Genomic DNA, 12,434 nt, shown 5'->3' on the forward strand with positions numbered 1-12,434 from the left:
GGGCCGGACGTCATCACTGTGCGCACGCACCCGGAAGACGCGCTGGGACAGGAGAGCTGGTCACCCGACCTGCTGGCTCCACAGTATCCCCCCCCCAAAAGGAGGACACCGCTGAACCTGGTCTCCAGCCTCTGCCCGACCCCACAGCAGGCTCGCCAGCAGCCCCCGTGGGGACTTAAGCTGGCCGGAAAACCCCTCACAACGTGAAGCTACGGAGGTCCCGCAACTCAGACAGAAAAAAAGAAGGAGGTCAGTAAAACCCAGGCCTCCCATCCGTAGGACAGGAAACCTGAACTGAGGGTGAAGAGGAGGAGGTCCAAATTTATCCAGTTTTCCTGTCCCACAGTGGGAGGTCCTCTCCAGGGGTGCTGTCATGGGTGATAGGGTAAATATTAATTAAACTGCACGGTCAATGGGGTACACGCAAAAGAATTCCAAAGTCCAAAATAGAGTATTTTGGACCACTTTTTATATCGGGAAAAAAATTCAAAGCGATCAAAAATTCCATCAATACAAAAATGGTACCAATAAAACCTTCAGATCATGGCGCAAAAAATTAGCCCTCCTACCAAGTTTAGGGGTCAGGAGATGACAGTTTAATATAAATTTTGCTGCATGTAGTTATGATTTTTTCCAGAAGTATGACAATATCCAACCTGTATAAGTAAGGTATCCCCAAAAGTTACAAAATGACATTTTTCCATTTCACCAAAGGAGTCACTGCAAAGGAGAATTGATGGTGCAAAAAATAAGCCATCATATGGAATTTTAGGTGCAATATTAAATGAGTTATGATTTTTAGAAGGTGATGAGAGAAAAAAATGAAGGTTAAAAAAAATGGAAAAAATCCTGTGTCCTTAAGGAGTTAATAGACTATAGGACCAGATGTAGGGGGGAGATTTATCAAATCCTGTGCAAAGGAAAAGTTAACCACAGCAACCAGATTGCCTTGTTAAAAATTAAAGCAGCAAGCTGATTGTTTGCTATGGGCAACTTTTCCTCCGGACAAGGTTTGGTAAATATCCCCCATAGTATTCTGGCACTCAACATCTTGAAGATACAATGGAGGAGATCCAGCCCATCTACCCAAGATGTATTCGGACAAATTTGTGTTGGAATGTAGCCAAATCAGTATGTCTTGGGACTGTCTCTTGTAGGAATATGGCAGACTACTGTATCTAACAAATATTTCATTACCCTTCTCCCCCTCCATCTCTCCTATTCCGGTCAAGAAATATAGTTTGACATTAGATGAGTGAATTTACAGTAAATTCGATTTGTCACAAACCTCTTGGCTCTGCAGTTGCTGACTTTAGCCTAGATAAATGAGTTCAGCTTTCAGGTGCTCTGGTGGGCTGGAGACCCTCTCCTAGGACTGTATCCACCTTTTCCAGCCCATCAGAGCACCTGAAAGCTGAACTCATTTATCTAGGCTAAAGTCAGCAACTGCCGAGCCGCAAGGTTCCTGACAAATCGAATTGCTTTAACTCTGCGCATCTCTATTTGACATCTTATAAAAGTAGCTAAGGCTTTTATTCCCAACATTTGGAGACAGCCTGATGCACCAAAACTGGGTCTCTAGACACAGGGGAACCTGTCCATAGCAACCAAGCAGCTCCTTTAACTTTTAAAGCTACCTCTCAAAAATGAAAGCGATCTGATTGGTTGCTATGGGCAACTTTTCCTCTGCAAAGTTTGATAAATCTTCCCCATAAAAAGGTGGAAAAAAATTAGATAAATGGAACATCTGACAAGAGGTCTGGTTAGTACAAAACATTACAAAAAGCCACCAGTCCTCAACACTGGTTTTAAAAACAGTAGTGTATTTGGCTTACAGCCTTTAAGGATTCTGACAGGTGTAAGATTCTCTCTGGGATAGTTTTCTTGCTTTGGTTTAAGTTTGATTGAATAGTTGTGTAAATCAGAAAATAAACTGTTTTTTGTCCCCTCGTAAGAATTTAATTCTTGTACTGTGCTGCAGTCTAGAGTTTATCAGTACGGGACAGAAAATAAAATTGCTTAGTTTTTGTTTAAAGTTTCCGCTGTTGATAATTTATTAATTTTAGTCAGGAAAAAGGAGGAGTAACATTTTTATTGGAAGGGCTTTTACATTTTTTTTTTTTTTTTTTTTTTAAAGACAGGACTGTAATACATTTTTAACTTTTTTTTGTGTAAAAAAAGTCTGTGTTGCACAAAACTTTAAATTTTATTTGATGCCAGGGCTATATGAGGAGATTTATATGTTTTTTTAACCCCTTAAGGACCAAGCATTTCTCTGTTTTTACACTTTAGTTTTTTCCTCCTCACCTTTTAAAAATCATAACCCTTTCAATTTTACACCTAAAAATCCATGAGGGCTTATTTTTTGCGCCACCAATTCTACTTTGGAATGACATGAGTCATTTCACACAAACATTTATGGCATAACGGAAAAAAAAATCATTGTGCGACAAAATTGAAGAAAAAACACCATTTTGTACATTTTGGGAGCTTCCGTTTCTAGGCAGTACATTTTTCGGTAAAAATTACACTTTATTCTGTAGGTCCATACGATTAAAATGATACCCTACTTATATAGGTTTGATTTTGTCACACTTCTGGGAAAAAATCATAACTACATGCAGGAAAATTTATACATTTAAAATTGTCCTTTTCTGACCCCTATAACTTTTTTATTTTTCCACGTACAGGGCGGTTTGAGGGCTCATTTTTTGCGCCGTGATCTGAGGTTTTAATCGGTACCATTTTTATTTTGATTGGACTTCTTGATCGCTTTTTATTCCTTTTTTATGGTATGAAAAGTGCCCAAAAATACGCTATTTTGGACTTTGAAATTTTTTTGCGTGTATGCCATTGACCGTGCGGTTTAATTGATATATTTTTATAGTTCATACATTTACGCACGCGACGATACTACATGTTTATTTTTATTATGGTTACATATTTTTAATATGGAATTTGGGAAAAGGGGGGTGATTTAAACTTTTAATAAAGGGGTTAATGTGTGTTTTTAAACTTTATTTTTTTTTTTTTTACACTTTTAGTCCCCTTAGGGGACTTTTAGGAGGAATCATTTGATTCCTCATACAGATGAATGGGATTGCATACAATCCCATTCATCTGTGTGCTCTGCGCTCGATTGATAAAGCCTGGTCCTGCCAGGCTTTATCATTCAGAGAGCTGGAGCTGACACAGGAGGAGATGTAAGCCCTCAGGCTACCTCAGTGGTGGATCACTCCCCCGCTATCGCGCTGCGGGGGAGCGATCCACCCCACTGGACCACCAGGGACTGTATACAGGCACCTTTAGACGCCGCTGTCAACTTTGACAGCGGCGATCTAAAGGGTTAATAGCCGGCCGCGGCGATCGCCGCATGTCGGCTATTAACGCCGGCCCCCAGCTACAGGAATCAGCTGGGGGCTGGCCGGTATGACGCGGGCTCGAGTCGGGAGCCCGCGTCATACCCCGGTAACGGCCATTGGACGAGTATAGACGTCCATGGTCGTTATGGGGTTAAACACGTTTTGTCCAGCAATGTAGCATGGTGGATTTAGTCAATTAAATGTTGTTTTGTTTAGTTGATTACATTTGTCTACAGCTGAACTGTAGCAGAAACTGAACTTGAGACAAATAGTGGAGACCGATGCCAACAGGTAATCTTTACAACACAACACTAGTAAGAGATTTATATTTTTTTAATAACCCTGTGTGAAGTTTTTAGAAGACCAGTTTGTGTGGGTACATTCCGTTTGACAGAGAAAACATTGAGCGTAGATATCCACGAAGTTGGGTCTCTTTCTTGATAACAGGCAGGAGCTGAGAGTCAACAAACTTCTGGTCTGCTTTGCGCTGTTGTGTAACTGTATATTTCTGGATAAAGAAAAGTCAAAATAATCAGCATTAATGTCTATACGCTAAAAGGATATAAAACCTTTTACAGTTTAATGTCAGTGTATTTCTGATTAAAAAGTATGTTGTGGAAACCCAGGCTAATTGTTCTGAAGGCAACCCAGCACTGCCCCAACCCAGAATGATGTACAGTAAGTAGATTCTGCTGTATACAACTTGCAAACATGTTCGGTTAGCTTTTTTTTTTATAGCACCATGTTGCTGCTTAAAAATAAGCTTTATCAAATGGGGTTGAAGACACCCGATTAAAGTGTGTGATTTTCAAGTCAATTCTAACATTAAATATTAGTTATTTTTATATTAGTTTTGTAAAGAATTTAAAGAACTACACTCAAATGATTCAGAGAAGCACACAATGATATTTGTGAACTGGGGCCTGAGCTTACACCCCTGCAAAAAACATTCCTGAGCTGTTACAAGAAATACATTTTCCAATAAGATGGCCTGGCAAGTCAAAAGGACTGTGTGCATGAAGTGCTGCGTTACACTTCCAGTAATGGAAACAGTCAGGTCCATAAATATTGGGACACAATGCTAGCATTTTTGGCTCTGGACGCCAAAATAATGCATTTGAAATGAAACGAACAATATATGTTTTAACTGCAGACTGTCAGCTTTAATTTGAGGGTATTTACATCCAAATCAGGTGAACGGTGTAGGAATTACAACAGCTTGTGTATGTGCCCCCTACTTGTTAAGGGACCAAAAGTAATGGGACAGAAAAATAAAAATCAAATCTAACTTTTTTTTTTTACACTGTTGCAAATCCTTTGCAGTCAATTACAGCCTGAAGTCTGGAACCCATAGACATCAGCAGACATTGCTGGGTTTCATCCCTGGTGATGCTCTGCCGCCTCTACTGCAACTGTCTTCAGTTCCTGCTTGTTCTTGGGGCATTTTCCCTTCAGTTTTGTCTTCAGCAAGTGAAATGCATGCTCAATCAGATTCAGGTCAGGTGACTGACTTAGCCATTGCATAATATTCCACTTATTTCAATTAATAAACTCTACGGTTGCTTTTGCAGTATCCTTTGGGTTATTGTCCATCTGCACTGTGAAGCACCGTCCAATGAGTTCTGAAGCATTTTGCTGAATATGAGCAGATAATATTGTCCGAAACACTTCAGAATTCACCATGCTGTTTTTTGTCAGCAGTCACATCATCAATAAATACAAGAGAAGCAGTTCCATTGGCAGCCATACATTCCCACCATGCCATGACACTCCCACCACCATGCTTCACTGATGAGGTGTATGCTTAGGATCATGAGCAGTTCCTTTCCTTCTCCATACTCTTCTCTTCCCATCACTCTGGTATAAGTTGATCTTGGTCTTCTGTTAGATATCGTTTGGCAATCTCTAATCTGGCCTTCCTGTTTGAGGCTCAATGGTTTCCATCTTGTGGTGAACCCTCTGTATTCACTCTGGTGAAGTCTTCTCTTGATTGTCGACTTTGACACACATACACCTACCTCCTGGAGAGTGTTCTTCATCTGGCCAACTGTTGTGAATGGGTTTTCTTCACCAGGGAAAGAATTTGGTCATCCTCCACAGTTTCTTGGTCTTCTGGGTTTTTTGGTGTTGCTGAGCTCACCGGAGCATTCCTTCTTTTTAAAAATGTTCCAAACAGATGTTTTGGCTGTCTGATGGGTTTGTTTTGTTTATTTTCAACCCAATGATGGCTTGCTTCACTGATAGTGACAGATCTTTGGATTTCATGTTAAGAGTTGACAACATATTCCAAATGCAAATAGCACACTTGAAATGAACTCTGGACCTTTTATCTGCTCACTGTAATAGGGATAATGAGGGAATAACACAAACCTGGACATGGAAGAGCTGAGAAGCCAATTGTCCCATTACTTTTGGTCCCTTAAGTAGGAGGCACATATGCAAACTGTTGTAATTCCTACACCGTTCACCTGATTTGGATTTAAATACTAGAGATGAGCGAAGTTACAGTAATTTGATTAGTCACGAACCTCGCAGCTCAGCAGTTGCTAACTTTAGCCTGCATAAATGAGTTCAGCTTTCAGGTGCTCCGGTGGGCTGGAAAAGGTGGATACAGTCCTAGGAGAGTTTCCAGCCCACTGGAGCCCCTGAAGGCTGAACTCATTTATGCAGAATAAAGTCAAACGCCGAGCCAAGAAGTTCATGACGAATCGAATCAGGGTGAATTTGCTCATCTAGTAAATTAAAGCTGACTGTCTGCAGTTAAAGCACAGCTTGTTTGTTTCATTTCAAAATCAATTTTGGTGGTGTGTAGAGCCAAAAGTGTTAGAATTGTGTTGATATGGACCTGACTAACTGGTGCCATTTAGTTCTGAAAATTAGTGGTGGGCCCAGTTTTTTGAGCTACACAAATTCGCATTTATCACAGTTTGGTAGACTTATCAGATCAAAGTATACTTGTTTAAGATAACATTACAGGATAAGTCTCCAATGAGCCTTTTAAAGAAACAAAGAAATAAACGGAGTTCTCTTTTAGAACCTGTTTCTTACAGTCATGTTATCACACTGCAGAGTACCACATTTTACTGCAAAAACGGCTTAAAATACATTAGATGGTTACTCACTTCCTTCTCTGTGTCAAAGATCTCTCCCTCCTGGTGCTTGGGCTTACGCAGCTTCTTCTTCTTGAAGTAGGAGTCAGTTAAGTGTTTTGGGATCTTTACACTGGAGATGTCAACTTTGGTGGATGTGGCAATGACAAATTTCTGGTGAGCTCTTCTAAGGGGAACTCTGTTGATGACCAGAGGGCCTAATTCATAGTAAAGGACACAGGTTAAAAAAAATTTCTAGGAATTAGTCTTTAATGGAAAAGTCTTAGTTTTAGAGATTGGCAATATGTTTATGCTGCCCTTAGGCAGAGAACAGAATATATTACTCGTGTTCTGTGCAGCCGTTCCTTCAATATCCTCTGATATGGAGGACTGAGCACTGCACACTATTCTACATTATGTGCACACACACTTGTTAGTCCTATTCACAAGGACAAGATAACTTTGACACTGAATGGCAGCTGTCTGCCTATTTTATGTACAGGCAGATCACCAGCCGATTGGCACAGAGGACAGCCCAGCATGGTGTCCAGGCCCCTGGATATCAGGAGAATGGCTACACAGAATGAACACAGTTTTAAACTCCCTTCATATACTTTAAGTTACACAAGTTTCAAACTTCCATAGAATATCTTTAGAACTCACATTTGGTGCCATGTATATAGTCTTTAGTGTGCAAATACATGAACTGCATGTATGAGGCACAGGCTTAAAGGTCCTATTTAACATTTTTCAAAACATTTAGTTCAATTTGAATTTAAATGTAATACATTTGTGGGAGACAAAATTAAATGTAATGTGCACAGTGTGACATTTACCTGTAACCAGGAGAAGACCAGTCTGAAGTTGCTTCAGGAAGACAACACGCTGCAAATAGAGAAGTAGAATTTGAATTCTTCCACCATTTAGCTATACAGGTTACGTGAGCTGTGTGAACAACATGCTCTTACAGGTGCACTACAAATCCACAATTCGTTTTTTTTTAAATATATGAATGAAGGGATGTGCGTTTACCAGATTTGGTCTTTTAACACCCCCCCCCCCCCACACACACACACCCCACACTTATATTACCCATACTATAACCATTTTCCTAAAGACTACATTCAAAGACTATCCTTGTCAGATTTTGGGTTCCCAGCTCACAGCAAGTAGTTGACTTTTCAGGAGAAGCCTTGCTTGACCAAACATCTCCTCTGCAGTAACTGCTGTATGGGGAATTGTGTTTGTTGTAGTAATATCTGTCCTTGTAATGTACAGGTGGCTCATGTCTGCCAGAGTGGCTCTAGAACAATTTGTCTGGGGGCACCTCTTGGCAAAACTGCTGCCGATTGCCAGACAGAACCAAATATTTAGTAATCTAGCATAATTCAACATGGCTCAAGCATTCTTTCACCTGTACATAAAAGCTTTAGCCAGCTCATTACAGTTCTTTGTAGAAAGTTAGAGTGACACTTTCTTCTGGTTCACAGACTTTCATCCAAAGACTACAGGCAGATGCATTTGCAATAGCTTCTAGAAAGCAAGCCATTGGTAGATAAGGTTTAAAGTATAACTTTAGTTGCAAAAACGTCTGCCGAGTATGTATGTCTGAGACCTGGTGTGATCTAAGCTTTTGAAATGCCTGAAAACCAGGTCAAAGGTTTTTTTTAATAGTAACGCTTTAAAACTGTAGCCTAAACTGAAGGGTGGCATGTGTTTAGAAGTCTCCATCTTTATTACTGAAAAAATGCATTATTTGGGAATTGCTATACAAGCAACTTTCCATCCACTACCCTATCTTCAGAGAAACATGTTTAGTACAAGTTTGTCCATGTGGCAGCAGCATCAGGATAATCCATATTTTAGAAATGGTTGCATGCAACTCCATCCTCTATGCCTAACATCTATATTCCCTGCAAAAAGGGTGCAGTCAAACGCAACTTTCACTTGGAGATATTTTTTACGTCTTCGCCTAGTTCAGGCTTTTGACATTTTAAAGCTTCTCCAATATTCTGTTAGTTCACCAAGAAGGGACTTGCCTTTCCCCTGTGTCGTCCATTGAGAAGAATCAGCACGGTTCCTGGGGTAATGCTGGAGCGCAGATTGCGCTTGTGCTGGCTGAAGGGCTTCTTGCCGTGGTTCAGAAGCTTCCGGGGAACATCTTCAGTTGGATAGTAACGTGGCTGAAAGTAGTAAAATAAGAGTCAGACACCATATAAAGCCCAATCCGTTAACATGATTTTCCACAGCTTGTGTCTCCCGTAATCAGACATCTTATCCCCCCATCCTGTGATTAGGGGATAAGATGTCTAGCACTGTATTTCCCCTTTAACAATGTTGAGTTGTCCAAAAAAGTTAGTTCTTCCCCTCTTGGGATTCCCTGGGGTTTGGGAATTAGAGGGCATACTTGCTTTTGACATGTCTGCTTTGATAACAAATATATTGTTAAAAAAAAAAAAAAAAAAAAAAATAATGTGTGTGTGTGTGTGTGTATATTTTTTATATAGGAATACATCAAATTGTGTGAAAAAGGGCAGCCTTCACACTTACCATTTTGCGGAGCTTAACCACGCGGGTGCCGCCATTTTTATCTCCACCTACTGTCTTGGTCACAGTAGCACGAGCCTTCTCCCGCTTCTTCTTCTCAATCTTAAAAAAAAAATAAAGAGAAAGAATGTTAGAATTGTTTAACAAAGATAAAATCAAACCTTAACAAGCACAACAGCTTACCTTTGTTTCAGGGGCCTTGTACTTGCGCTTGTACATAGCCTTCCTTGCGAACATGGCCGATCGGGAATACCTCCCAATGCCGCGGGCCAGAGTTGGGTTGCGGCTGGCATGATGCTTCCTGACCTTCTTCACAGCCTGCTCTCCTGCCATCTGTCAGAAAAATAAAATCTGTTAGATTATAGGAAGTAATACACATTATATAGCTAAAAATACTTTCACTCTGTATTACTGTCTATTAAACTTCTATGGAAAAAAAAACACTTTTTAAAAAAAAAACATTAACTGTACTAAAAAAAAAACCTATGCTGCTTTACGCCAAAAGCATAACATTTATAAAAACATTTTTTAAATTGGCGCACACAATAGCATAGTTGGCCACATTTATACATACAGCTAAAGCAAAAGAAGCGGAATCAATAACAGCCTTATAAAGAGAGAAAGCCATTGACCGGGTCAGCAGACTTTGCTTAAAGCGACTACATCTGCTAAACACACACACACACACACAAAACCACCTCAGCATCCTAGAAGTTTGGTTTAGCCCATTTAAAGGGGTAGTCCGGTGGTGAAAAACGTATCCCCTATCCTAAGGGCAGTCAGACCCCTGCAATCTGCAACTTATCCCCTATCCTTAGGATAGGGGATAAGTTGTTCACCACTGGACTACTCCTTTAAGGTTGACAACTACAATAAAGTCCATTGCAGTTCACAATAATACATTGTTACCTGCACACTTAACACTTGTCATCCAGAGTGATCCCCCCCCAACCTGCTGCAGAACTACAACTCCCAGCACTTTGCAGGGGTGCATTACAGAAACAGCTTGCAGACAGTTGCTTGAAGTCTTAGGCTAGCTGTTGCAAAACTACAACTCCCAGCATGCCCGGACAGCCGAAGGCTGTCCGGGCATGCTGGGAGTTGTAGTTTTGCAAGTACTAGTTAGGAATCACTGCGTAACCTGTCAGTCCATGAACACAGATGTAGCAGAGCCAGGGGACACTATCACTTACATACTATTTCACTCAGTAAGCAGAGCATTAGAAGTCCACAGTAATTCCAGCTCTGCTACATATGCTCAGCACAAGTCATCATACAGAGCGCACTACCAAGTACACAAAATGCGGTTCTGGCCGTCTTGCGTTGTTATTAGTTAATAAGACACACGTAGGCCAGCAATAAAACCGCACCGAGGAGGCCAATAAACACACGAGACATAACCCGCCTGCGTTCCGGCATGTTGCGAGCGCTCATGTACCAGGCCAAGGCAGACATGTCAAGCCGACACTATAACACTAAACCTATCCGGACAATATCCCCTCCTCAGCACAGCCCAGGTCCGGTATAACAATCCCCCGTATTCCGGGAGTAACACTGAAGCTCCCCGGGACACGATTACACCGGATTCAACACCAAGGCCCAGCTGTGACTAACCCAGATCCGCCATTCCTACCTTGGCTGCAAGGAAAAAGAATTAACATCCGGCCACTGCAACTATAAGAACCCGCCGCGTACGTCACTTCCGCCGCGCGGCACTGTGGGAGATGTAGTTCAGACCTGGGGGCTTCAACGCTACGACTTGCCGCCCGTCTATGACGTCACGTTACCGCGACGGTGCCGGTGCAAAGAGTTTTAATTTTGACGTTTTGTTCATGTCTATTCCCGGTAGAACTGACGTTTTCTCTCCGTAGTCCGGATGAGACGAGGAGACGGATGATCGGTGTTTGATTGCTCTTACTTGCGGATAGTTTACGCAGCTCCTACGAGTTTAGTCGTTAACGTGCCCGGTTTTCTCCTAAAGGATCGTCCGCCACCTTATGTGACTTCGATTACTGGGGTAAAATTAGCGGAAGGCTGTGTGTCGTGGCGCGGGCTGATGACGTCATTGGTGGCCGCCCGGGTGGTGGTGGAGGAGCTGCTTCTGGTACTGCTGGAGGCCTTCATCTGATTCACACCCGATTGTATCTGAGCGCTGAGGCAGGCCGTGCTGGGTGGAAGCCCCGGGGCCCGGGATACAGCAGCCAGGAGAGAGGGGCAGGCTGAGGCCACAGCGGAGCTCATACAATGACATCCAGGAGGTGAGCTGCACTACTGCCACCACTGACCCTGTGCCCCATCTCTGCCCTACTGCCACCACTGACCCTGTGCCCCATCTCTGCACTATTGCCACCACTGACCCTGTGCCCCATCTCTGCACTACTGCCACCACTGACCCTGTGCCCCATCTCTGCACTACTGCCACCACTGACCCTGTGCCCCATCTCTGCACTACTGCCACCACTGACCCTGTGCCCCATCTCTGCACTACTGCCACCACTGACCCTGTGCCCCATCTCTGCACTACTGCCACCACTGACCCAGTGCCCCATCTCTGCACTACTGCCACCACTGACCCAGTGCCCCATCTCTGCACTACTGCCACCACTGACCCAGTGCCCCATCTCTGCACTACTGCCACCACTGACCCTGTGCCCCATCTCTGCACTACTGCCACCACTGACCCTGTGCCCCATCTCTGCACTACTGCCACCACTGACCCTGTGCCCCATGTCTGCCCTACTGCCACCACTGACCCAGTGCCCCATCTCTGCCCTACTGCCACCACTGACCCAGTGCCCCATCTCTGCACTACTGCCACCACTGACCCTGTGCCCCATCTCTGCACTACTGCCACCACTGACCCTGTGCCCCATGTCTGCCCTACTGCCACCACTGACCCAGTGCCCCATCTCTGCACTACTGCCACCACTGACCCTGTGCCCCATGTCTGCCCTACTGCCACCACTGACCCTGTGCCCCATCTCTGCACTACTGCCACCACTGACCCTGTGCCCCATCTCTGCACTACTGCCACCACTGACCCTGTGCCCCATCTCTGCACTACTGCCACCACTGACCCAGTGCCCCATCTCTGCACTACTGCCACCACTGACCCTGTGCCCCATCTCTGCCCTACTGCCACCACTGACCCTGTGCCCCATGTCTGCCCTACTGCCACCACTGACCCAGTGCCCCATCTCTGCACTACTGCCACCACTGACCCAGTGCCCCATCTCTGCACTACTGCCACCACTGACCCTGTGCCCCATCTCTGCACTACTGCCACCACTGACCCTGTGCCCCATCTCTGCCCTACTGCCACCACTGACCCTGTGCCCCATCTCTGCCCTACTGCCACCACTGACCCTGTGCCCCATCTCTGCACTACTGCCACCACTGACCCAGTGCCCCATCTCTGCACTACTGCCACCACTGA

At 43.7% G+C, this 12,434-nt stretch overlaps 2 protein-coding genes across 2 annotated transcripts in view; one reads left to right on the forward strand and one right to left on the reverse strand.

Annotated features, from left to right (window-relative positions):
• Nucleotides 1-3,677: 3,677 nt before the first annotated feature.
• Nucleotides 3,678-10,625, reverse strand: RPL6 (ribosomal protein L6). Its single transcript, XM_056536645.1, has 7 exons — nt 10,613-10,625; nt 9,182-9,331; nt 9,002-9,100; nt 8,491-8,634; nt 7,288-7,336; nt 6,485-6,669; nt 3,678-3,870 (listed from the first exon to the last, which is right to left on the reverse strand). Exons 2-7 carry the CDS (start codon nt 9,329-9,331, stop codon nt 3,718-3,720), a joined length of 780 nt encoding a protein of 259 aa, XP_056392620.1. The 5' UTR covers nt 10,613-10,625; the 3' UTR covers nt 3,678-3,717.
• A 295-nt stretch (nt 10,626-10,920) lies between these two features.
• The window catches only part of PTPN11 (protein tyrosine phosphatase non-receptor type 11), a 90,087-nt gene continuing 88,573 nt past the window's right edge, over nt 10,921-12,434 (forward strand). Inside the window, exon 1 of the mRNA XM_056536643.1 lies at nt 10,921-11,256. Coding sequence (XP_056392618.1) covers nt 11,243-11,256 — 14 coding nt within the window. The 5' untranslated portion in view covers nt 10,921-11,242. The remainder of the gene's footprint in view (nt 11,257-12,434) is intronic.

This window comes from Hyla sarda, chromosome 1, assembly GCF_029499605.1.
Source record: "Hyla sarda isolate aHylSar1 chromosome 1, aHylSar1.hap1, whole genome shotgun sequence".
NCBI lineage: Eukaryota > Metazoa > Chordata > Amphibia > Anura > Hylidae > Hyla > Hyla sarda.